Source organism: Sorex fumeus, unplaced genomic scaffold, assembly GCF_029834395.1.
Source record: "Sorex fumeus unplaced genomic scaffold, SorFum_2.1 ptg000169l, whole genome shotgun sequence".
Classification (NCBI taxonomy): domain Eukaryota; kingdom Metazoa; phylum Chordata; class Mammalia; order Eulipotyphla; family Soricidae; genus Sorex; species Sorex fumeus.
The window spans coordinates 9,750,601-9,776,523 of NW_026606226.1; the positions used below are offsets into that span (position 1 = coordinate 9,750,601).

The 25,923-nt window shown below is 46.3% G+C and overlaps 2 protein-coding genes across 3 annotated transcripts in view; one reads left to right on the plus strand and one right to left on the minus strand.

Annotated features, from left to right (window-relative positions):
- The window catches only part of ATM (ATM serine/threonine kinase), a 115,932-nt gene extending 113,060 nt beyond the window's left edge, over positions 1-2,872 (minus strand). For both annotated transcript variants that reach the window (XM_056107616.1, XM_056107617.1), the window contains exon 1: positions 2,788-2,872. The gene's annotated coding sequence lies outside the window, so the exon portion shown is untranslated. The remainder of the gene's footprint in view (positions 1-2,787) is intronic.
- A 936-nt stretch (positions 2,873-3,808) lies between these two features.
- LOC130016933 (protein NPAT) overlaps positions 3,809-25,923 on the plus strand; it is a 46,752-nt gene continuing 24,637 nt past the window's right edge. The window contains exons 1-4 of the mRNA XM_056107667.1: positions 3,809-3,955; positions 19,161-19,279; positions 21,186-21,246; positions 23,108-23,180. Coding sequence (XP_055963642.1) covers positions 3,919-3,955; positions 19,161-19,279; positions 21,186-21,246; positions 23,108-23,180 — 290 coding nt within the window. The 5' untranslated portion in view covers positions 3,809-3,918. The remainder of the gene's footprint in view (positions 3,956-19,160; positions 19,280-21,185; positions 21,247-23,107; positions 23,181-25,923) is intronic.

Below are 25,923 nucleotides of genomic sequence, written 5' to 3' on the forward strand. Positions count from 1 at the left end.
TCATACATTCAGGACTTACTCCAGGCGGTGCTCGGGGGACCATATGGGATGCTGGGAATCGAACCTGGGTCAGTCGCATGCAAGGCAAACGCCCCACCTGCTGTGCTATCGCTCCAGCCCCAGGACTCTTTCTTTTTAAAGAAAGATAAGACAGCTCAACTGGCTAAGCACACCTTTACATGAGAGATGCCCGGCTTTGATCCCCAACTTTGCATGTATACCCTAATCCATCCTTCATCAAGGATTAAGCTCCTCAGCCCACTGGATATGGTACCAACTAAAAAAGAAAATTATTATTATTATTATTATTATTTTGCTTTTTGTGTCACATCTGGCAATGCACAGGGGTTACTCCTGGCTCATGTACTCAGGAATTACTCCTGGCGATGCTCAGGGGACCATATGGGATGCTGGGAATCGAACCTGGGTTGGCCGTGTGCAAGGCAAATGCCCTACCTGCTGTGCTATCACTCCAAACCCCAAGAAAATTATTTTTTAAAAATCACTCTGCTTATGCTTCATAAATGTCTTTTTTTCCCCCTTTACCTTTGTAGCATTTCTCTGAGCATAGGTTTTCTTGATATTTATGATGGATGCTTGATTTCTGCATGATTATTTCTGCATGATTATTCAAAGTAGCTATTCCAAATTTTTCTCAAATATTGTCAAACTATTCATCAAAAATATTCTAACAATACTCATAAGACATCAGTTATGTTTAATTTTTCATATCTGGGCCATGGATGTTATCAATTTAAAAGATCATTTCTAATCTTCTAGGGAAAAATGGCATCTAACTACTTTTGCTTGATTTCTTTGATCCCTAAAAAAGCAAGGGACTGGGGCCGGAGCAATAGCACAGTGGGTAAGGCATTTGCCTTGCACACGGCCGACCCGGGGTTCGATCCCCAGCAACCCATATGCTCCCCCAAGCACCGCCAGGAGTAATTCGTGAGTGCAAAGCCAGGAGTAACCCCTGAGCATTGCCGGATGTGACCCAAAAAAGAAAAAAATAATAAATTACAGTAGACTATAGACCAAACACAATTGCCACTCAATGTTTCTTTTGCAAACCACAACACCCAAAAGGTTAGAGAGAACAGAGGGGAATGCCCTGCCACAGAGACAGGGTGGGATGGGGGTGGGATGGGGGGGTGGGAGGGATACTGGGATCCGTGGTGGTGGGGAATGGGCACTGGTGGAGGGACGGGTATTTGATCATTGTATAATTGAAACCCAAGCATAAAAATGCGTAAGTCTGCAACCGTACCTCATGATGTCTCACTATTTAAAAAAATTTTTAATAAATAAATAAAATAAAATAGACAAAAAAATAAATAAATAAATTACATAAATTGGCTTCTTTAAAAAAAAGAAAGAAAAGAAAGAAAAGCAAGGCACTTTTCTCTTAGTGTGTCCACCTTTCTCCTTAAAATCCTTATTTTGCTCACTCAGTAATATCTCATTTGAAAATCCTCCAAGTCATCTGGTAGAGCTCCAGTTTATTATTTTGTTTTTGGGTCTTCTTTTTTTTTTTTTAATTGAATCATGTGAGATACACAGTTACAAAGTTGTTCATGACTGGGTTTCAGTCATCTAATGTTTCAACAGCAGTTCCTTCAGCACTGTACACTTCCACCACCATGCTTCTTGTAACAGCTATGAGACCTTAGTTAACCTTGCCTACAGCTAAGCATCTCAACCAACTTTATTTTGTAGTGCTTTGGGGCCATACCCAGAGGTGCTCCCAGCAATGTGCAGAGGAATATATGGCGCCAGGAACTGAGCCTACGTCTCCTGCATGCAGATCATGTGAGCAAGGACTGGAGAAACAGTACAGCAGGAAAGGCAATTAACTTGCACACAGCTGACCAGGGTTTGATCCCTAGTACCTCTTCTGGTTCCAGAGCCTGCCAGGAGTGATCCTTGAACTCGGAGCTCCAAGAGGAGTGATTCCTGAGCACAGAATGAGGAGTGAATCCTGAGCAGTGCTGCTGGGTGTGGCCCAAAAACCAAACCAGAAAAACAGGAAAAAAAAAAAAAAGGAACTACTCAGATTCTACTTGCACAGGGAACGGGAACATATATATTTCCTAAGTAATAGTCTGCGAATTGGTAAATTCGATGTTTAAAATCTCAACCCATATCCATGTGCAGAATTTGACAGTGATGCCTCCAGCCCTGAAAAAAAAATAGCTGGTCTAGGTAAGCCATCTTTTCGAAGGGTAAGAAAGTGGGTTCTGTAACCAAATGGCACAGGTTTAAATCCTAGGACCATAACTTACAAGCTGTCTAACCTTTTTTCTAAATCTCCTTTTTCTCAATGGTATAAGGAGAAGGAGACAGTAGTTCCTAACTCAAAGATTTAGGTATTGTAAGGATTTATGTAACTAACAGTGCCTGGAAACAGGAAATCAATGTCAGCAATTCTACCACTTCTATTCTTCTATCTGTAATATTTCTTCCCACACCTGGAAGAACACCCTTGTTTCCCTTCCTGTTTTCTCCCAGTGTGATCTCACCCATTCCTCTGACTTCAGTGTGTTAAAAAAGTGCCCGAATTGGTCAGAACTCACTCTAGAGATGCAAGAACCATTATCTACGCTTTTGTTGCCTTTAGAGTATTTTCCATTCCTCTGAAAAAGTCTGGAAGGGCAGCACCCCAACCTAAGTCGATGCTCCCAGGTTGAGTTTCCAGTGAACCTCACCCACGTGTCAACTTCCACTGCACTCGCCTGTAACATTTCACCACCAAGAACCGTTAACAGTCCCTTAACTCACGCGTACCTGGTGAAAACTGCAGCCACCAGTTTCAGAGCGCCCGCCACAGGCAAGAAATCAGATCAAGGAGAGTTACCAGGAATCCCAGGGCTGCTGTCAGCATTCCAGTTCCTCCAGGACACCGAAGTGTAGTTTAGGCCCCTGCAAACGCTTCCTGATGAAGATCACTAACGACGGGGAGGGAAGGTGAGGCACAGCAGCTCAACCACCTCGTTAAATGGGAGCCTACTATGTTACCGGGAAGGGAAGCACGCAGAGCCTTCGGATCGGGGGGCCGAGATTCGAGGCTAAATGAAATTCTCTAGGAGTTGGGAGAAGGCAGGAGACAAAAGAAGGGAAGGGGGGATCGGAAAGAGGGATGGACGAGAGGAAGAGAAAAAAAAATGCTTGGAGCAGTGCGTGAGTTTAGGCAAGGGGGGGAAGGCAAGACGCCTCGGGGGGGGGGGGGGACGGGACACCACGGTGCAAACAGCTGGGATGCGATTGCAATTGCCAAAGCGAGCGGGAGCCCCAGCGCTGCAGCCGCGCCCCTCCTGCAGGACTCACGGGGCCTCGAGTGGGGCTCGCGGCGGGGGGGGGGGGGAGGCGGTGGCTGCGGCTCCGAGCCCTGCTCCACGCGCGATCGCAGCCGCACCACTCAGCAATCGCGCCGCATTCCCGCTTCCGGTTCGAACCCGGCGCGACCACGCCACGCGGGGGGCCGGAGGAAGCGGCGGAGCCGACCCGACGCCCCGACACGCTCCGCCCCTGCGCACGCAGCCGCGCTCGCTCCCCCCCCCGCCCCGGGCTCCACGCACTCGCGCCACCAAAACATTGGGGCGCCGCGCCTGCGCCTGCGCCTGCGCCTGGCCCGCCAATGGGGAGCCTCCTCGCCCGCCGCGGCCCCACCCACCCAGCCCGGCACGTCCCCGGGGCCGGAAGTGACGTCGCGAGCCCGGCGCGCCGAGGCGGGATTTCTCTCGGCGCCTTTCTCCCTGGCGCGCCCGCCATTGGCCGGCGCCGAGCCGGAGAGGCGGGACCAGCGGCCGCGGGTTCGGCGCCGCCGCCGGGACCGGGAGATGCTGCGCTGGAGCGGTCGCGGAATTGGCTCGTCCGTCGCGCTCGCCCCTCGTCGCGCTTCCCGCTGCGGCCTCGGTCATGTTGCTGCCCTCGGACGTAGCCCGGCTGGTGTTGGGTAAGCGGCGCGCGCGCGCGCGGGAAAGGGGCCGGGCCCGGGCCCAGCCCGGTCGCCGAACCCGCGGGCCCGGTGGCTGGGCGGGGGCGGGGGCGGGGGGTCCCGCGTCCCGGTCGCCCCGGTCGCCCCGGTCGCCCCGGGCCCGGGCGCTGGGAGCCTCTTTGTGTCGGGCCGGGCCCGCCCCGCGCCGCCGGGGGCCGAGGAGAAGCGCGGGCAGGGACAGCCGAAGCCGGGGCTCGGCGGGTCCGCGGGGCCTGCAGGACGGACGGACGGACGCACGGACCCCGCCTTCTGCAGCCACCTGAGCTCCCCCACCCCCGGTCAGGTCGGGGACCCCCGGTCAGAACGGCGTCGCTCGCTCCCCCCGCCCCGGCCTTTGTGGCTCGGCCCGCTCCAACGCCCTTGGAACTCGGGCGGGGAGGCGAACGGGCCGGCGGGGCTGGGGTCCGAGGAGCCGCCGACGGCCGTTTCTGGTCACCCTGGCACCTGGCACCCGGGAAGTGCCCTCCCCGCGGGGACGTGTCCCCCGCCCGGCCTCCCTGCAAGGGGCCGGGGGGGGGGGAGGGGAGCCTGCCCGTCGCGGGGCGCGGGTGGGCGCGGGTGCTGCTCGTCCCCCGGGGGGAACCGGGATCCCCCCCGGGCGGACCCGCGGGGCACGTAGGACGCGACGCGCATCCCGGACGTCGGAGGCGGCGCCCCCCGGGAGTGGTGCCGGGGGCCCCCAAGTCCGTGCAGGAACTTCCCGTGGGAGCCACGTTTCACGGGGTGGGTGGGCGCTCCGGCGGGCGTGGGGCGTGCCGAGCGAGCAGTGGTGCCCGGGCCCCGGAGGGCAGCGTGCAGGAAGCGGAGGGTGACGATGGTGCCACCACCCACCCCGTCCTGGGGGGACACGGAGGGCCGGGGTTTCCAGGGCTCTTGGGAGCTCTGCCCCCTCCGTTGCCTTTGCCCTGGAAGTTGCACGTCGACGGTTGCTTGCTTGGTTGGTTGGTTGGTTAACCTCGAAGTGTATCTGTGCGTATCTTGTGGCTTCTGGGGTTCCGGGACGCGGCGCGGGGCCGGCCAAAGGAGACCTGGATGGTGTCTTGTGATAACGGCGCAGACTTGGGTGGTCTCTGTGCCCCTCGCTGCGTTTCGTGTGCCCCCGCAGTGCGTTCCAGCCGTCTGGTGGTCCCGTTCAGCCGTTTGTCGCCCTGGGCACGGAGGGGTGTTGTTGAGTAGCATCCCTGCCCAGGAGGCGTTGGATCCCACACGCCAGTCTCTGTCTGGGTGTTACCATGGAAAAAAATATATATATAAGTGTCTGGAAAAAGGTGTAGAATCGCCGTGCCCCCGCCCGCAAGCCCCCCTCTGTGTTAAAGCGATTTACTATGAGGGCTGGTCATTGAGCTAAGTGGGGGACACACACACACTTCATGGGTGAGCATCTGGGTTTGGTCCCTGGAATTTCTCTCCGCCCCCCCCTTCCCCAAGAAAGTTAAAAGATAGTAATGGGATTTTTTTTTTTTAACTAGTGTTTTACACCCGTGTGTGACTGCTCTTCATCAACCCGCTGCGCTGTTTAAATTCCTCCTTTCTAAAAAAAAATGGTCGGAAGTCCAGTCATTTCTCTCCTGGGGATTGGAGCCATAGGTTAAAGTTACTGTTCTGTGGTGTGCGCAAATACACCAGGGTCTTCCCAGGATAAGAGTCTTAATCCCTGTACTGTCCGGCCAGTCACGGTTTCTTACCTTAGACGTTGCCCTTTGCTTTACGTTTTCATCAGTCATGTGCCTCCTCTCCTGTTGCTTTAGAACCATTGTGAATGGTTTTTTTTGTAGTCTTGGCATTTCTTGCTTGCCTTTAGAGATGCCTGCCCAGATCATTCATGTTCTGAAAGTAAAATGTGCACTTACCAAAAATTTCAGATTGTGCAAAAATTAAAGATCTCCACATCCGTTGTCTTGTTTTAATTTTAAAGTTATACCTTTACTTGGCAGGGTGGACACTGCTTGTAATGACTGGAAGTCACACATACCTGGTCAGGTGCTTGCACTTGTAGATGCCCAGAAGTTGCGCACTTGTTGTGATGCTAGGGATTCCAGGTAGCATCACGATTAGGATTAAGCTCTGCATTATGTTCAGAAGTCAGATGCTCTCTCACTGCCCCCCTGCCCCCATGATTCATGGTCTCTGACCCCCTGCCCCCATAATTCATGTTTTAATATACAGTCACCCTTTCCTAAACCCCACCTTACTTTTTCTGTCACCTTGCGTAAATATCAGCTTTCTTTTTAAAATGTGGACTTTCCTAAGTTCACCTGTTTTCTCATGTACCTTTCATTCTTTGGCACAGTCTGCTTTTGCATCTCACTACACCACTTTTTTTTTTTTTTGGTCTTTTTGAGTCACACCTGGCAATGCACAGAGGTTACTCCTGGCTCTGCACTCAGGAATTATCCCTGGCGGTGCTCAGGGGACCATATGGAATGCTGAGAATCAAACCCGGGTTGGCCACATGCAAGACAAATGCCCTACCCACTGTGCTATCGCTCCAGCCCCCCTCACTACTCCACTTTTTTGAGTTTGGGGCCACACCCTCTGGTGCTTGTAGGTTTATGCAGTGCTGTGATTAAACTCAGGTCCTAGCTCCTCACACAGTGGTGAGTTATGCTCTTAGGAGTCCTGTAAATACTGTACAGCCCAAAATACTGCGTGGTATCTTTTATTGCCTGATAAAAATCCCAGTTTAGTTTTTATCAGTCAAGAGTTTTGGCTATCTGAGCTGAGATCAGCACCAGGAGGATTACTCCATAACTTAGAGGCCAGCCGGGTATCCTAGAGGAAAGGGCTATTCAGATAGAGAAGGGAGCACCAAATAAAGGATGTTTGGAGGATCCTCCCAGGAGGGGAGATGCATGTCGAAAGTAGACTATGGACTGAACATGTTTGCCACTCAATGCCTCTTTTGTAGACCACAACACCCAAAAGGAGAGAGAGAACACAGGGGATTGCCCTGCCACAGAGACTGGGGGATGGGGGGATGGGGGTGGGAGGGATATTATCCATGGTGGTGGAAAATGGGCACTGGTGGAGGGATGGGTATCTGATCATTGTATAATTGAAACCAAAGCACAAAAAATTGTAAATCTACAACTTTAAAAAAAATAAAATAAAATAAAGGGGAAAAAAAAAAAGAGTTTTGGCTATCTGGAAGAAAGATGTTTCCATTTGGTATTATTTAGTTACTATAGTTACTGTCACCAGACCACCCCAGCGGGGAAAGGGTGCTGTCCCTCCACCTGCTCCCCCTTGGCGGCTCGGTGGCTGCCATCTGCCAGAAGCCATTGGACAGTCAGATTTGGGCCCACAATGATGAGACATGTGGGGCCTCACGGGATGGGGATGGAGCTGGCCCTTTCCTCCCCGTCCCAACGAGACCCCGAGTCGCCGCCCATGAACAGCCTTTCTGGCTCCTGATCAAGCTGCTTAACGGCCATGATCCAAGAGACTCAGGAACAAATCTCGGAACCCAGCAGGCTTTGGCAGAAATCCCTCCAGATTTAATTGCTAAAACTTCGGAATTTCAAAATCATGCGGCCACTGCTGCAGTCACGTGACGTCGTATGTTATTCATAACCAGCAATAGAAAACAAATTGTCTATTGTTGCCTTTTCAGCAGATCTGAGTGCTGGGGTAAAATCCCAAAAAAGGGCTGGAGTGATAGCACAGCAGTAGGGTGTTTGCCTTGCGTGCATCCAGCCCGGCCGAGCCAGGTTCGATTCCTTCGTCCCTCTCAGAGAGCCCAGCAAGCTACCGAGAGTATCTTGTCCTCATAGCAAAGCCTGGCAAGCTACCCGTGACATATTCAATATGCCAAACACAGTAACAAGTCTACAATGGAGACATTACTGGGCCCTCTCGAGCAAATTGATGAACAACAGGACAGTGACAGAGACAGTAGGTCATTTTCTGGGTCTGGGAGTTCTCAAAAGTTTTTTCATATAAAGTAATGGTATTGATATTCCTAGACCCTAAAGATAGACTATGTTCTGTGTGCTAAATGGTTGCGGTCCCCTTTGGGATTGCAGATGGAGGTACCTGTAACTGGTCCAGGCAGAACTAGTCACTCCTGCTCCTGCCTCAGCTTCTCCACCACTGTCCTGTACCTCAGGCACATCAAAGTGCTAGTTTTATGTACAATTTTTCTTTGGTTTTGGGACCACGCTGGTGATGCAGTGGTGCTCAGGTCTTGCTGTGCTCAGGGATCACTTCTGGCAAGGTTCTGGGGACCATATATGGTGCCGGGGATCAACCCCCATTGGCATGCATGTCCCGTGCCCTACCTGCCATACTATCTCTGAGGCCCGTTAGATTGTTTTATTGTAGTTGTATTACTTATGTACTTTTAATGTGCCTAATATAGCCTAGCCATTTTGTCTTTTCCCAGTGGGTCCATTGTTGGTTTCTTTGTAAGAAAGGCACCAATTTGTGTGAATCAACTCTGTGAGAGTGAGCACAGAGCAAAGGTAGCCCTGGAATTAAGGAATGGCTTTGGTTCTTGGCAGAATTTGTGAGTCCACAGCTTTCTGATCACCTCTTGCGGCTCTTCTATTCTCTTGTACTGAAGATGTCACCTTTCTGGTATAGGTTTTCTTCTTCTTTTTTTTTTTCCTTTTTGGGTCACACCTGGCGATGCTCAGGGGTTACTCCTGGCTCATGTGCTCAGGAATCACTCCTGGCAGTGCTCGGGGGACCATATGGGATGCTGGGGATCAAACCTGTGTCGGTCATGTTGGCTGCGTGCAAGGCAAACGCCCTACCCGCTGTGCTATCGCTCCAGCCCCAGGTTTTCTTCATTTTGAAATAAGCATCAGTGAGATGTTTTGGGATTTTAATACCACCCCAAGTAGCAAGCCTCTGGCCGAATACTTCAGGGCAGCAATACTTTTGGAGCTATACCAGAGAAGGTGACCAGAACAGCCCCGGGAGTGACTGCCCACGCAGTGTCCTTGAATGTGACAAAAGGGCTTCCCATACCTTATATTACAAGGTTTGTAGATAGATTGTATCACCCATATAATCTGATTAATTAAATTAAAAAGTGGCCAAGGGGGCGGGGAGGGCTTTCCAGGCTGACTTTAGGGCAGTCGGTAGGCATCTCGCCAAGTTGAACTTCTTGGGTGCCACGGTCTCATCGCCACAGTTTCGCAACCGGAGCTGAAGCTGCTTTTCTCTCCAGCCCTGGATTTCGCTGCTGAGTGCTTGTCCTTGTGTGTGGCCTTTCTGGAATATGTTGCAGACAGGAGTATCTGCCAAGCCCTCCTTTCTGCTGCAGAGGGCCTTCTTGTTGGCTTTTCAGCCTTAAGGTAACTTTTCTTTTCCTTGTTTTTCCTCTTTTGGAACATGCCTGGCTTGCGTTGGGGACGTCTTATGCAGTACCAAGATTCAAAACAGGGACCACAGACTAAGCCCCATTCCTAACTTTTATGTTTCTCCAGCCCAGCCTTTTATTTTTGTTTTCTTTTTTGTTTTTTTTCTGGTGGGGGATGGGAGGGGGAGCACACCCAGCAGTACTCAGGGCTTCCTGCTGGCTCTGCACTCAGGGATCATTCCTGGCAGTGCTTGGAGGACCATATAGGATGCAGAGATTGCACCTGGGTCAGCTACATGCAAGGCAAACGCCTACCCAAAGTACTGTTACTCTGGCCCCACCCAACTTAACCTTGCTGCCTTCCACGTTCTTGCCTTCAGCCTTTTCACCTGTCTGGGAGAAAGAACACCACTTGCCACTTTTACTGGTAAAATTTTGTGGCATTAATATTTATAGCACTTTGTAACCATCGTTCACCTTTGAACTATTTAATATTCCTAAATTGAAACAAACTTTTGTCCTCTTCCTATTCTCCCCACCATCTTATTTAAACATAGTTATTTACAAAGTTGTCCGTGATGGTTTGTTACAGGCATTCAGTATTCCGACACTAATCCCGCCATCACTGTCACCTCCCCCCACCATTGTCAATATTTTCCCAACCACCCCTCAAGCCTGCCCCGGTAGCAGGTCAAAAATAATTTATTTTATATTGCTTGTTACCACTAAGTGGCCAATGGAATAATAAAATACTAATGTAAAAGAAATTTTGTGGAAATTATATCTCACCAAGGGACATTATGTCCTCGTGCGATGGTTTTCTAAGCTGTCCTTGCAAGTTAAGCCTTCTGTGTTAATGTTTCTGTAGATCAAGATAGGTTGTCTTCTGTGTTCCGTTCCTTCCCATCTGTTGTGCTTCTGCTGGGATGTGGTCACCCTACAGGTCTCAGCTAGGAAGGGATAGCTGAGAAATGTTCGCGGCCAGCTGATCTCTTTTAAGACCAGTTATGAGTCTCCAGGGCAGTGCCAGTAGGTGAGCTTGCGTGGTAGCAGCGGTGGGACGTGGGTCTTCTTATTCTTAACCTGTGGTCAGTGAGCAGGTTTCACGAGTTTTGGGAGTCCCCCCAAATTATCTCCCCATTTTGAGGAAAGGACAGCGGGGGAGCCTATGCATGGCACGCAGGGTCTATTTCTGACTCTACTCGAGGCTCACTCCCTGCAGTGCTCAAGGAACCGTATGTGGTACCGGGAATTGAACTGGGATTCACTACATGCAGAGCAAATGCCTGAAACCCTGTCCTGTCTCTTGGGTCCCTCCTTGTTGCCTTTGTGAATAGGGGCTTCACCCAGCACAATTGAGCAGAAACACAGTGGCGATACTCTGGGGCGCCCCCGGCCATATACAAGGCTCTTGCATGTGCCCACTTGGGATCGCAGGGACGACTAAGAGAGGTGAAGCTGTGTAAACACCGGGTTCACTTTGTGCAAATGCAGGATAGCCTTGTCTAAAGGGGTCAGCAGTCCTGTAGGAGATTTTACCAGAGGATGGCAGTTCCAGAAAAGGAACTTCCTGCAGCTGCTCTCTATCTGCCGAGTGCTTTTGATTAAGCCAGCCAGAAACATTGACACAGATCCTAGCATTTGAATGGAGTCAGCTTTCCCTTCATACATTGCAGAGTAGGGGAGGGGGTGAATTGACTGAAGAGTAGACAGAGCTGATCATAGCACTGGTGCCACAAATCGGAGGCTACCAAAGGAAAGAGGGAGACAAGTAGGATAAACAGGTAAAAGGATTAGTAGTACGGTGAAAGATTACGCTGGATGTTATGTTCTGTGTGTAGACTTTGATTTATAGTAATGTACCCAAGACACGATTTCATAATAAACACTGTTGGAAATTTTCATTTTATTTATTTTTTATTTAGGGCCCACACCTAGCAGTGCTCAGGGTTTACTCCTGGCTCTGCACTCAGGGATCTCACCTGGCAGGGCTCGGGACCATATGGGGTGCTGGGGATCAAACCTGGTCAGCTTTGTGCAAAACAAGTAAAATACTATCTCTCTGGCCTCATATTGCAAAATGTTGAGGTTACAGATTCTATTCACCTTTATAGCACTAAGACATCGGAAGTGTGACTGTTACGACATTTTCTTTTGCCTACTGATTATCTTTCAGATTATCTTAAATTTTTTTCAGATTCTGTTACTCATTCTGTTGCTGGTATTAAAAACTTACCCTTATTCATTCTGTATTTTCAGTTTTATCTTCAGTTATGTTCTGTCAGTTACATAATGTCTTCCCCTATGAGCAAGTTCCCCAAATAATGCTCTCTATACTTTCTACCAAATTATTCTCCAGTCTTCCTTCAAGATAGACCTCCTCCTTGAAATATTGCATAATTTTCCTCGATCTTGGTAATATTCTGCTTTATCCCTCACAAAGCCCTTTTGTCTTTTTGCTACCTTTGCTTAGTATATATGTGTGCGTACATATATATGCATACACATAGACATATATGTATGTGTGTATCTTCTGGGTCTTCATAGATGATATTTACAGACCTGGGTTTGTCTTGGTTTTGAATCTAGTAAAGCAAGGTACTGTAAGTTAAGTCTTCCTAAGAATCACCTATACTCACATATGTGAAGGTAGATGGTTTTTCTGGCACTTTTTCTTTTATTGGGATCCTTTATCTTCTCTATACATTTGAAGAAGAGGAGTCAGATTCTTGACACCCAGTTTCTATAATTTGAATACACTGGATAGAGTTAGAATTTTCTTCCCTATTTTTTTGTATTTTGTTAGGGGGTTGAATTGGGCAGAACTTATTCCTATCCCCGTGCTCAGGGATCACTCCTGGCCATGCCGGGGTTCAAAGCTGGGCCAGCCACATGCAGGGCTGCACCTTTAGCCCTCTACAATCCGTTTGGCCCAGATTGTCTTCTCTTGATTGCTTCTGTTTCTCCAGTCGTTTGGTTGCCTGTTACTACATGTACTCAAAAGCCAGCAGAAGATAACATTAAGATACATGGACACACCCAGATATACTTAGTTACTCGGACATCTTTGTGAGTAAGTTTATGTGAAAAGAGATTTATTCTCTGATTGGATAGTTCAAAGGGTTTGGTGGGCGCCTAGCTTGCAGTTGTGGCCACAACCCTGGTTTGAATCTGAGCACTGGTGGGCATGGGTATGACCCAGAAACCGAGATGGGGGCAAAGTCTTGTTGTTTGAAGAGTAATTGTTTCATTATTATATTCAAAGATGCTAGGACCTATTTTGAGGTTGTTGTTTTTTTACCCTATTTGAGATTTTGAATACAATTGGCCCCTTGAATAGTTATGAAATTTAGTGACACCATTTCATTTTTTTCATTTCATCATCCTGTTAATCGTCGATTGCCTCGAGCAGGCCCCAGTAACGTCTCTTTCATCCTAGCCCTGAGATTATATTCACGGCTCTTTAGGAGAATGAGACCCATCATTGTGACACCATGCCTTTAAAAATCTGGAAATAGTTTATAGTCAACCATCCACTTATGTCGTTTTCATCTGGTTGGTTGAATCTGTAACTGAAATGAGGATAGGAAGAAATCACTTACAAGGGTCGAGGCTGGCTAGCTCAAAGGCCAGTTTTGCGAGCTTTGCATGCATACTGCCCTGAGCTGGTTGTGGCCCAGAAAAGAAATTGCATACGAGCGGAACTATGAGGCTTAAAGCTGTGTTGTTCAAGGGGCATCAGTAATTTGTATTTAGGATTTCCCCTGTTAGAATAATGAATTTAATGATGAATCGTCAGATGATAATTATGGGTAAGGTTTTTGTAGGCAGATAACTGATTAAATATATAAGGAAAAAAACATGAAAGGCCTCAACTTTACCGTGTTCTTTTCAAATTTCTGGCCAAAAATAAAGATCTCAAGTCTAAGGTAAAATCGGGAACTCTGGTTTATCCAAAGCTTCGGTTGTTTGTGGTGCCAGAGATCAAACTCAGAGACTCACAGGTAAGGTGCATGTCCTGGGGACTTGCTTTTGAGATCAGACTATCTTGGATAAGATACATTGTAACTTGCAAGTACTTGTTATAGAAGTAATTTATCCCTTAGTAACCTTTTTTTTCACTGTATATTGTTTAAAAGTATAATGTTGTAGAGTAAACCACAAATTATCAGGTCTGTGATTATTCCTTTCCCCACAAATGCTGGTGCAAATTACCACATTTTCCTGGGAAAAGTTAATTGTATGTTACCACATTTCATCAAGGGCAGTGTTCCTCAACCTTTTTCATTTCACGCCCCTTATGGAGTATTTTCTAGATCATTTTCCTAATTGCCACTCCCACATGAAATTTAAATGACACAGAGCCAGTATGTATTTAATATCTGTGACTTATTAATAAAAGTATGTTCTTTATTCCCTTCTCTGTGAAAACCATTTCTCCTTTGAAATTTTGAAATTTCAAATTGCTCCTTTGAAGCGCTAGTATGTGAATACTTGGCCTAGTGAAAAACGAATCTAATTTAAGAAATTAGATTTCTTACCACCACCTGCTCGAATCTAAGTAACATTGAATGCATCTGGAGTTATCGGTACCTTGAAACTCCCCATTATGAAACTAAACGATTTATTTGGGGTTCTTGATTGAAGGAAAGAGTCCTGACTGCCCCTATTCTGCGGGTGGTTCTGATGTTCTCATTTCAAGTTTCTATTTTCGTTTATTCCTGCTTGCGGCTGATTTGACAATTCTGGATAAGAATTGTTAAAAAGACAACCATCATAAACGTCATTTTAACTGACTTTCAAGAGAGTTATACTGGGTTGTGTATTTGTGAAATATCAGACAGGGATCTCTATCAGTACATCTGATTTCATAACTGAGGTGATTCTACCTGTGCATTGAAGAACTTCATGAGATCAAAGTTTTCTGTTGGTTGCCTTTTCATCTTTCAAAAGACAATATTTGGGTTTTGATTAGTATGCTTTTTCTCTTTTCTTCCCTCTGTGTGGGGGCATACCCAGCTGGGTTTTTGGGGATCATATGTGGTGCTGGGGATCAGGCCCGGCTTTGCCACGTATAAGACAATTGCCCTACCCACTGTACTATACGGTCCAGTATGTTTACTTCTGTGTGTTTCTCTTCATGTAATGTAGACATTATTTTGCAGAGGTTGGGGAACTGATCGACTCCTAGTCGAAAATGGTGAGTTGATTCCCAAATTCTAGAGGTATTCCCTAAAATGAAATGCCAGTTTCCTTGAGATCTTTGTAACCCTGTACGTAAAGACTGGTGGTGAGAGTCGGTGTGCAGAGTCAGAAGTTTGATCCCCAGCATTGCCTCACATTTCACATTTTTTAAGAGCTGAAATTCACATAGTAGAATTCGCTATCAAGTACAAGGTTGGGCATTTGCCTTGCATGTCAAACCAGGTTTGATTCCCGGCACCACACATGGTCCCCTGACTGAGTCCTACCAGAAAGTCCCTGAGCACTTCTGGGTGTGGTCCAGAAGCTAAAAACAGCAAAGTTGTTTTAAAATATATGAATGTGTGGAGCTGGAGAGATAGTACAGCCAGCATGTAGGGTGCTCTCCTTGCACATGGCCGACCTGTTTGCAGTCCCTGGAATCCCATATGGTCCTCTGACCACAAGGTGTAGCCCCACAACAAAAAGTAAAAATAGAAGATGTATGTGTAATGATCAGTAAATGTTAGATTTGTACATACATTGTTTATACTTATTATCTGGGGTTGTGTAAAAGTTTCTTCAGTGATAGTCGACCAGATCAATGTTGGAACATTATATGCCTAAAACTCAACTATGAATAACTTTGTAAATCATGGAGATACAATAAAAAGGTAAAGGCCCTCCCGTTGATCGTCGATTTGCTCGAGCGGGCCCAGTAACGTCTCCATTGGAGACTTTGTTGTTACTGTGTCTGGCATATCGAATACTCTCGGTAGCTTGCCGGGCTCTCCGAGAGGGGCGGAGGAATCGAACTCAGGTCGGCCATGTTGGCCGCTTGTAAGGCAAACGCCCTACCGCTGTGCTGATAAAATTTTATTTTTAATTTCTTGGATGAACGGTACTGCAAGTTTCAAGAAGCCCTGGTCTAATGTGCTCCCAATCTACCGGCACCACACAGATAGACTTGTGTGCATTCTCAGTGTATCTGTGGGGTCTAGTTAAAGATGATACCATTTCACTGAAACTCTTCAGTGCCACCCTGGAGAACATCATGCGACGACTGGAATGGGAAGGAATGGGAGTGAAGATAGATGGTCGGCAACTACACCACCTCCGCTTTGCTGATGACATTGTTTTAATAACACCAAACATCAGCCAAGCGGCACAAATGCTGGCCGACTTTGACCGTGAGTGTGGAAAGGTAGGACTACAGCTGAATCTTACGAAGACAATGTTTATGAGAAACAGCCTCGTTCCTGACGCCCCATTCGCTCTCAATGGAACGACCATCTCCGAATGCAACAGCTATGTGTACCTAGGTCGAGAGGTCAACATGACAAATGACCTGGCACCCGAGCTGCGCAGGAGGAAGAGAGCGGCTTGGAGCGCCTTCAAGAACGTCGAAGAAATAGCTAAGAGGACGAAGAACCTCCGGCTCCGGGCACATCTCTTTGATTCCACTGTTCTTCCTGCATTAACATATGCCTCAGAGACCTGGGCCCTACGCAAACAAGATGAGAACGCCATTCAGGTCTCCCAAAGAAGAATAGAAAGAGCTATGCTTGGAATATCACGTTTCACTCAAATGAGAGAACGAATCCGGAGTTCTGACATCCGTCGACGATCAAGGATCAGGGACGCTGTCTCGTTTGCCAAGGTGTCGAAAATCAGATGGGCTGGTCACATAAGGTAAGGTAAAGGTAAAGGCCCTCCCGTTGATCGTCGATTTGCTCGAGCGGGCCCAGTAATGTCTCCATTGGAGACTTTGTTGTTACTGTGTCTGGCATATCGAATACTCTCGGTAGCTTGCCGGGCTCTCCGAGAGGGGCGGAGGAATCGAACTTGGGTCGGCCATGTTGGCCGCTTGTAAGGCGAACGCCCTACCGCTGTGCTATCGCTCCAGCCCTGGTCACATAATGAGATTTAAAGACGACCGCTGGACTAGAGCTGTTACCGACTGGATTCCACGGGATGTCAAAAGACCGCGTGGCCGCCCACCTACCAGATGGTCAGACTTCTTCGTCAAGATCATGAACGATCGGTTTGAGGCCCTTCATGTTCCCGGAGCGAACAGATGCCATTGGGCTACACTAGCACGCGACAGGGACAAATGGAGACGTTACTGGCGCCCGCTGGAGCAAATCGACGACTAACGGGAAGTTAAGTGATTAAGTGTGATTAAGTTAAAGATGGCAATTTCAAGTGAGAAAAAGTAGGCCCTTATCATTTTTAAGTTGAGACATTTAGAAATGATTGCTGTAGTAGCAAAGTACTTACCGTCATATCAGCATGGATGGACTGCTGCAAGAGCTCTTACACAGGAATCTAATAATGGGATTACTGTACTTTTTTTAAAAAAAATTGAGGAAATTACAGTTAAATTGGACCTAAAGTATGAGTGGGAGTTGACCAAAACTAAGAAAAACTAAACTGCTCAAGTAAAAGGAATGTAGAAAGGCCTTGAAATAAGAACAGTTGTTTATTTACGTAATTGAGAAACTTGTTTGACTGGGCAGGACAGAAGGCTTAAGGAAATTAAGGGTGCAAAGCAAAAAGAATGTTCAGTCTCTAAAGAATGATGGGTATCTTTAAGTTGTGATTACTTATATATCAAACAGTTGTAAGGCTCAGTGTAGTATGTTCACAATACACACAGCCATCACCACAACCCAGACTATTCTCATCACTGCGAGTAGAATCCCAGGCCTGCTAGTAGTCATCCCCCCAGGACTTGTTTATTTTCCTTAATTTACTTGGGTTTGGGAGCCACTCCTGGCTCTGTGCTCAGGGGTTGCTACTGTTTTTCTCCTTTCCCCATGGTGTGAGAGCCATCGCTCTCTCCTTTCTGATTCTGGAGTTGTTTTTTCTGTTTCATGTAAATGGGATTATATAAAATGTGGCCCTTAATGCCTGACTCCTTGAACTTAAGTTCATCAATTCTGTATCAGTATAATTCCTTTTTGTAGCTGAATAATGTTCCATTGTGTAACTATATTGTTTTGTTGCTGGACATTTGGGTGTTTTCCAGTTTTTTTGGCTATTATGAAAAATGCTACTGTGAGTGTTTGTATGCAAGTTTGGTTCAAACATGTTAAACAGCCCCAGAGACTTGAAATTTTTTTTAATGTATTTGGCTAGGAAGATGTACGTGAAGTGGAATTGCACAAATTAAAATGGCGGCAGTAGAGCGGGAAGCTAGCTGGCATGTGAGCTGTAGTGTGGCTTTGCACACTGGAATCCCCAGACCTGTTCCCCGCCCACCCCACCCCCCATGGCTGGATCCCTGGACACTGAGGGGTGTGTAACTGGGTCCCTCATCAGAAACACAAATATGATAGTCTTACAGACATTCCTCCATTTTCCTTAAATGTAAGGTTTTCTTGCATTGTTCTCTAAGAGTTGACTGTAATACTTTGTGGTTTCTTTGCTTTTATGGAAGAAAGGATGTTTTTTTGGAGGCCCTCGTTTCCAGCTGAGTCCCTTTAGAATTTAGAAACTGAGTTATATGGTTTAACTGAATTTTATCTACAAGTGTAATGTCCTTTAGATAAAACGTCATACACCTGAAGAATTCACCTGATTTTTTTTTTCCACTTTAGAAGTTTCAGCCAGTTTTCTTGAGGAGGGCACTTGGAGCAGAGCTGGGAGTTACCGGGACTACACTGGGCGGCAGTGTGAGGGTTAGGAAAAGGGGATTTGAACCCAGGGCCTCATAGATGCATGACATGTACTCTATCACCTGGCCCACGGGTTTTGTTTTATTTTACTTAATTTACTTGGGTTTGGGGGACACACCTGGCTCTGCGCTCAGGGGTCACTACTAGAGGTGCTCAGGGGACCATATCGGGTATTAGGGATGTAATGCGGATCAGCTGCTTGCAGGGCAAGTGCCTTTCCCGCTGTCGTATCTCTGGCTTAGTGCTTATTTAGCAGCACAGTTTAGGAGCCCGTTCTGACTGATCATCATTTTTTCTTTTTGCTCTTTTCAGTGGTTCATGTAGGATAGACTGCTAGTCAGAGTTCCTTGATTTTCTCGCAGAGTAGGCGTTCGTTTCTTTTTCTTAAAACATTTGGCATATAAATGAAGTGTAGAAGTAAATAGCAACCTTGGGAGAACAGTAGTTTTTGATAGTGTCATGAGTTAACATTTCCGTCTACTGACCATGTCGGTGTGGAGATGATAAGAGTAGAGGAACAGACTGGAGCAATAGCACAGCGGGTAGAGCATTTGCCTTGCACGCGGCTGACCCGGTTTGATTCCCGGCTCCCATATGGTCCCCTGAGCACTGCCAGGGGTAATTCCTGAGTGCAGAGCCAGGAGTAACTCCTGTGCATCGCCGGGTGTGACCCCAAAAAGCAAATACAAAAAGGGGGGAGAGGAACAATTTTCACTCTTTTTCTCTCGTATTTATCATTACTGATACTTCTGTAAGCCTGACAGTGCAGCAAGTCACTTTCACTTTGTCTAACAACTCTTCCTTTAAATAGTTTTCCAACAAATAGCCATCTGTTTTACGAATTCCTTTTTGTATTGCAGTGCAAACTGGTGTTTATGGGCAATCCCAGCCTTTTCCATCCAAGGTTCCATTTGTGATATGAAAGTGTTCTCATTTTGTACTTCATTTTTCAAAAATCTGTAAAATTGACTGGAGTTAACTTTTTTTCATTTAGGTTACTTACAACAGGAAAACCTTACTTCTACCTGCCAGACTTTCATTTTGGAAAGTTCAAATTTAAAAGAATATGCAGAACACTGTACAGATGATGGTTTGATCCCAGCCTGCTTACTGGTGAGTGATTTGTTCCTTAAGGGAAATATTTCATCTTTGACCAGAATAAGAGATGGTGCGAAAAAAAAAAAAGTATTAAAATCAACTCATGTATCTGATAGTTTGTTCCTGGATGACTAGACAGAGCCAAGGAAGGCCAACTCTTTTCATATATGCTAAAACTATTAAGTGAACAACACTTTTTGCCTCTGAGAATGTTTCTTAATACCACCCTTATTTCTGTTTAATCTGATTATTATCTTGTGGCTTAAATGTTTCCCAATTGCTAAGGGTTAAGTATTTTTATCACTTCAAAAATTCATGTGTTGAATCCCTAACCTGTAGTTTTGTGGTCCTTGGAAATGAGCACATTTGGGAAGTAATTAGATTTAGACTGTGTCTTGTGGTTAAGACCCTCCTGATAGTGTTAGTGTCCTCAAAGGAACCGAGGGAGAGAGAGATCTCTTTGTGCGCATACTCAACAAAGACCACATGGGCATAACCGAAAGGGGGGCAGCTGTACAAGCCAGGAAGAGGGAACTCAGCAGGAGCAGAAATAGCGGACGCCCTGATCTTGGACTCCCAACTGAGCAGTCAGAAATAAAAATGTTTGTTACTTAAGCCAGCTGGTCTGAGGTATTGTCAGTCTTTTTGGTTGTGTGCTTCCATTAAAAACAGGTATTTTTGACAAGTCATCTCTTTTCTAAAGTATCAGTAACCAACAGTCTAGTAAATAAGTTGCAAGACATATTACTCCACAAGACAGTAACTAGAGATGGTGAGGATTGAATGGCATTAGAGGAAGGTTAGGCACTCAGATCAGTGGAATAAGATAGAGGATCCAAATGCAGACATATATAATTGATTTTTGGCAGAAGTGAAAAGACAATATATTGAGAAAGGATAGTCCTATCAGCAAAGAAAGTGATAGAACAGATTTGCAGATTTTCGTAAAAGACCATAGTTCAGCAAATAGTACGCACTGTGCATGCTGAGAGCCAGGTATGACCCCAGGCACAGCAGTGTCCCCTGAGCACTCTTGAGATGTGACCCCCAACCTCCCATTGGTACCTGGGGGACCAGACGATGTTAGCGATGGCATCTGAGGCTGTCACCTGCAGGTGTGTGTTCCAGCCCTTTGAGCGCCCTTTGTGGCTGTGAAAGATACCACTTGCCTATTTTGTTGCTTTGGTCTTTGGCAGGTTTATATTACCTTCAGGGAAGAAAAGTCGAGTTAAAAGTGGGTGGCTACTCAATGCCTCTTTTGGAAACCACAACACCCAAAAGGAGAAAGAGAACAAAAGGGAATGCCCTGCCACAGAGGCAGGGTGGGATGGGGGGTTGGGGGGGGTGGGAGGGATACTGGGATCCGTGGTGGTGGGAAATGGGCACTGGTGGAGGGATGGGTACTTGATCATTGTATAATTGAAACCCAAGCACAAAAATTTGTAAGTTTACAACTGTAAAAAAAAAAAGTGGGTGGCTTTTATTTTTAAATATTGGGCGACTGCATCCCGGGTGGAAACTGATACTCTGCCTTAGCCAAAGAAAGTTGAAAGGTCTTAACCCAATTGACATGGTTCTTTACCCTTAGAAGGTTTGACATGTGGACTCTTTCAAGATGTTGGTTTTGATGATTGTTCTTTACCCTCTCAGGGGTTTGTTTTGGGATTTGGGGGCTTTTGTTTTGCTTCGGCGCCCAGGGGCTGCTCGCAGACTATGAGGCGCTGAAGACCACAGAGCATGCGCAGATGAGACCCTGCTTCCTGCTGCGCGAGGTCCCACTGGGCTCTCCAGGCACCTCTTTACCCTCTGTTAGCTACTGTGCCTTCCAGATCTTTCACTAATATAGTGAACTATTTTATTTTAGAAAACTACTGGTAGTATTGTACAGTTTTGGTAGAATGATCTTTTTTTCTCTCTCCAGTCCCTGTTTGGAAAAAACCTGACAACAATTTTGAATGAATACGTAGCTATGAAAGCAAAAGGTAAGAATACAGGTTTAGGGATATTTTTCTTTTGTATAGTACTATTATTTGATTAGAACTTTTAGAAGATTTTGATGGCTTGTAAAAACACTTATGCTAATATTAGTTTTACTGAAAAATATCTAATATGTTTTACCCAATGAATAAATTGTTTTCAGAAGTAAGGATATATATCAGGAAAATACCTAGTGTTTGAAGTTAAAGTAAAAACTCTTAGCTGGCTCTCTGTTCTGAGTAGTCACTCACTGCGGAATTCTGAGAGATTGTTTTATCCTTCTCTTTTCATGTACTGGGGCTACTTGTGTCTCAGCGTAATGCTTAGGGATTGCTGCCAGCCTGTCTAGGGATTGATCCCTTGGTTGTTGCATGCAAAACAATGCTTTTTGGCACTGAAAAGAGATGGGGCTTTTTGGCACTGAAAAGAGATGGGGGGGGGGGGGGGGGCGAGAGGGCTTGCCTCCCTGGTACTGCACACTGTCAAGCGGGATCCCTGAGCACTGTTGTATGTGGCACACAAACCCGGGAGAAATTTTTTTTTATAGCCTTTCTAAATTACATCTTGTGGGGAAATTTTTCCATCATCGAATATCACTTCTTTTTTTTTTTTTTCCTTTTTGGGTTATACCCGGTGATGCTCAGGGGTTACTCCTGGCAGTGCTTGGGGACCATATGGGATGCCAGGGATTGAATCTGGGTTGGCCGAATGCAAAGCAAACAACCTTCCTGCTGTGCCCCCGCTTTGGCCTCCTCCAGTATCACTTTTAACATTAAAGAATTAGCACAAAATGATAAAACAAAATAAGTAACACGTAGTGTTTTCTATAATTCTGTGCTTAGTGATATCTTGTTTTCATGGTCCATAAAGGAGTGAGAAGTATTGTTTGGACCTTGTTTGACCCTATTGCCCCCATTTCAGAAAAAAAATTACTCAGTGCCCCCCATGGGTATGTACCCTTTTTTGCTTTGTTTTTGGATGGTGCTCAGAGATCATCCCTTGCAGGTCTCTGGGAGGGATCAAACCCGGGTCGGCCACCTGCAAGGCAGCTGTCCTACCCACTGTGCTATCTCTCTAGACCCAAGGATTTAAGTATAAATTTCCCATCCTTGTAGCTTTAGAGTACATTCTGAAAAAAAGTGCTTGTCCTCAGGAATTTTACCTATAATTCTTAGTTACACATGTAACTAACTTCACACTCATGTGAAGGGCTCCTGAGTTATCAGTGATTTAGACATAAAGCATTATATGGAAACATGTTTATACACTCAGGAATGTACATTGCCTTTGTGATAATTACAACGAATCAAAAATGATTCGGGAAGGAGCCGGCTGTTTGGAGTGGACCCAGTGGTACTCGGGGGTCTGGGCCATCCCAGGGCTTACACTTGCAGAACATGCCCTCCAACCCTTTGAGTGATCTCCTAGTCTCATTTTTTTTTTCTGTTTCACTTTCAGATGTCATGTGACACCAAACAGGCCAGAGATTTAAAATTTTTCCCTTTTTTAGCATTTGGTAGTAGCGGGTGATGTTTACACTCAGCAAGGTACAGGGGCTGCTACCAGTTCTATGCTTGTGGGTCACTCCTGGTGGTGCCCAAGGATAGACCCCAGGACAGAGGCTATGAATCTTCCTGCATAGATTCCTACCCTTTGATCAGCTTGAGAGACCCCATTGGCCTCCATTTCTAGACTTGGTGTATATGACACTGACTGGCTTGAGGTCGGGGAGCAGAGCCTCCTGGGCATAGGTCATTTTACAGATTGACTTCTTAGTTGTGGTTTTTTTCACCTTTGTTCAAATTAAATAATAGGGGTTTTTTTTCCAGCTGGATTTATTAAGAAACTTTTTCTCTCTTGATTTAGAAACAACAAATGATGTGCCAGCAATAATGTCATCTTTGTGGAAGAAGCTAGACCACACGCTTTCTCAGATCAGGTAATAGGGAGTTTGCAGATCAGATTCGCTCAAATTAATTAGATTAGCACTTCGAAATGCGAGAATTGTTTGTTTAAATCTTATAACCCACCGAGTGCGTTATGTGGTACTGGACAGTACTGAAGTTATTAGAGGATACTGAACTCCTTTTTTTGGCTGGAATACTCTGAAAGTGACCTCGTGCTTTAATGTTCAAAATGTTTAGACAAGAGGAAGTTGAGACCTCAGGAGATTCAGTTACGCTCCCAAAGTCTTAAAGCGATTTAGAGGTAGCACTCTGACCAGAAGACAAACCTAGTCCCAGGTCTAGTCCCAGTCTGTTGCAAGTTTCCTTAGCCAGTTGAGTCTTCATAACTTATGAGGAGAATTGATTCTCCACATCCACTCCCTCTCTTCTTTGCCTGTAAAGAACAAGTTTACAGAATGCTGCTTCCTGAAACTTAGACTTTGAGAGAGTTCCTGTGACCTGGAAATGCCAGTTTCAGCATCCTTGAAAGGATGTCTAAACTTTTGACAAAATGTTCCTTCTAACATTTTTTATTTAACTGGTTTGAAAGTCAGAGTCTCTTTTTTAAGGGGGTCCTCCTAAGTAATAATCCTGTGTCCCAGGAACCTGACTGCCAATGTTAGCTAGTGGTTCAATGCACGGGGGCCCGAGGATATGTTTCTGCCTGTCACACGGTCCATCAACAAGAACTGTAAGAACTGGGCCCTGGGGCTACTGGCCACCCTTCTGGTGCCGAGGAGAAATCCATAGTCTTTGCACCCAGAGCTCCCAATAAGTGAAGACCCCACTTAAATTCACCAGCATTCTCTTTTTTTATAATCTTTCCCCCCTACACAGGAATTATTCCTGGCATCTCAGGGAACCATATAAATGAGGTGCTGGGGATTGAACCCAGGTTGGCTGCATGCAAGGCAAACCCCTACCTTCTGTGTTGCTCCAGCCCCAGCATTCTTATCTTATTCCTCAGCTGAAGTTCGTTGAATGTGTATACTTCTTTTTTAAACCCCCTTTGGCTTTTTGGGTCACACCCAGCAATGCTCAAGGTTTACTCCTGGTTAAGCATTCAGGAATTACTCCTGGCAGGGCTCAGGGGTCCATATGAGATGCTGGGGCTCAAACCCGGGTCAGCCATGTGCAAACAAATGCCCTACCTGCTGTACTATCGCTCCAGCTCCCAATGCACATACTTTTTAACTCTGTCATATCTTATTTGTTTGTCTTAATCTTTATTCCCCTTTGCTGATTTTTGTGTTTTTTCCTCTTGAAAATAATCTTTAAAGATACCAGGACTTTGGGGAATGGAGTGACAGCACAGCAGGTAGGGCTTTTGCCTTGCATGCGGCCGACCCGGGTTTGATTCCCAGCATCCGATATGGTCCCCTGAGCACTGCCAGGAGTAATTCCTGAGTGCATCAGCCAGGAGTAACCCCTGAGCATCACTGGGTGTGACCCAAAAAGCCAAAAAAAAAACCCAAAAATCAGGACTTTGTGAACTCTTACAAATACATAGAAATTGAGACAGTTTATCAACATGATACTAAGATTCTTAGGAATATATTTGCTAAGGTTATGTGCTACCAACAATGATATTTGATTCATCAGATTTGTTGTTGGGGGGGCACTCCGGTGGGTTACTCAAGTATCAAACCCAGGCTGCTCACCCCAAGCACGGGCACTAGCCCTTTGAGCTCTCTGGCCCCAGTGCACTTTTTGTGGGTCCGTTTTTGTTTGTAGTTTTCTTGATTGGGGACCCTACCTGGGCATGCTCAGGGATCACTCGTCATGGTGCTCATGTGACCATGTGCGGTGTCAGCAGTTGCCTCCTGTAAGGCAAGCGCTTCCGGCCAGCTCGTGTAGTCTCGTTGATGGACTTTGTGACAGATTTCTCTAGGTCAGTGGCACAGTGTCTGCTTGTTTCCCAGATACTTGGGTTATGCTATTATACAGGACAACCAGCTTATAGTAATGAATTTTTTTTTCTGTTTTTTTCCCCTCCTTTAAGAATTGTATAGATTTTTGATTAAACAAACCAGATAAAGGCAAAATTTATCTTGAAGTTAGCACTAGCAATTTTTTCGGTGGGAGGTCGGTGGCAGCGGGAGAGTTGGGCCAAATTCAATGGTGCGTGGTCCCTGCTTCCAGCTCTGTGTGCATGAGAACGAGGTTCCTGTAGGGAATGGGGTCCAGCCACATGTGAGGTGAGCGCCCTACCCACTGTCCTACCGCTCTGGCCAGCAGCCAAGTGTGAGGCAGGCACCTTCACCTCTTACTGTCTCTCGGTCCCCATCTTGGGAGTTTTAAAATGCGTATGCACTTAAGGAGTCCCTCCCATGCAATCAACTTTGCTCTGGAGGATAACTTTGAAATAGAGACACAGAAGATAATTGATCTTGTTTTACATGGCTTTTATGGGACTTTTTATTTATTTATTTTGCTTTTTTGTGGGGGGGGGTCACACCTGGCAATGCACAGGGGCTACTCCTGGCTCTGCAGTCAGGAGTTACTCCTGGTGGTGCTCAGGGAACCATATGGGATGCTGGGAATCGAACCCGGGTCGGCCGCGTGCAAGATGCCCTACCCGCTGTGCTATTACTCCAGCCCCCATTATGGGGCTTTTTAAATCTTCTTTTAATATATAGAGTTCCTGCAGTCAGATCAAATTGTGGTGAGGTATTTTGGGGGATTTTCCCCGTTAGATCTAGGGCCACACCCAACTATATTCAGGGTGATTCCTAG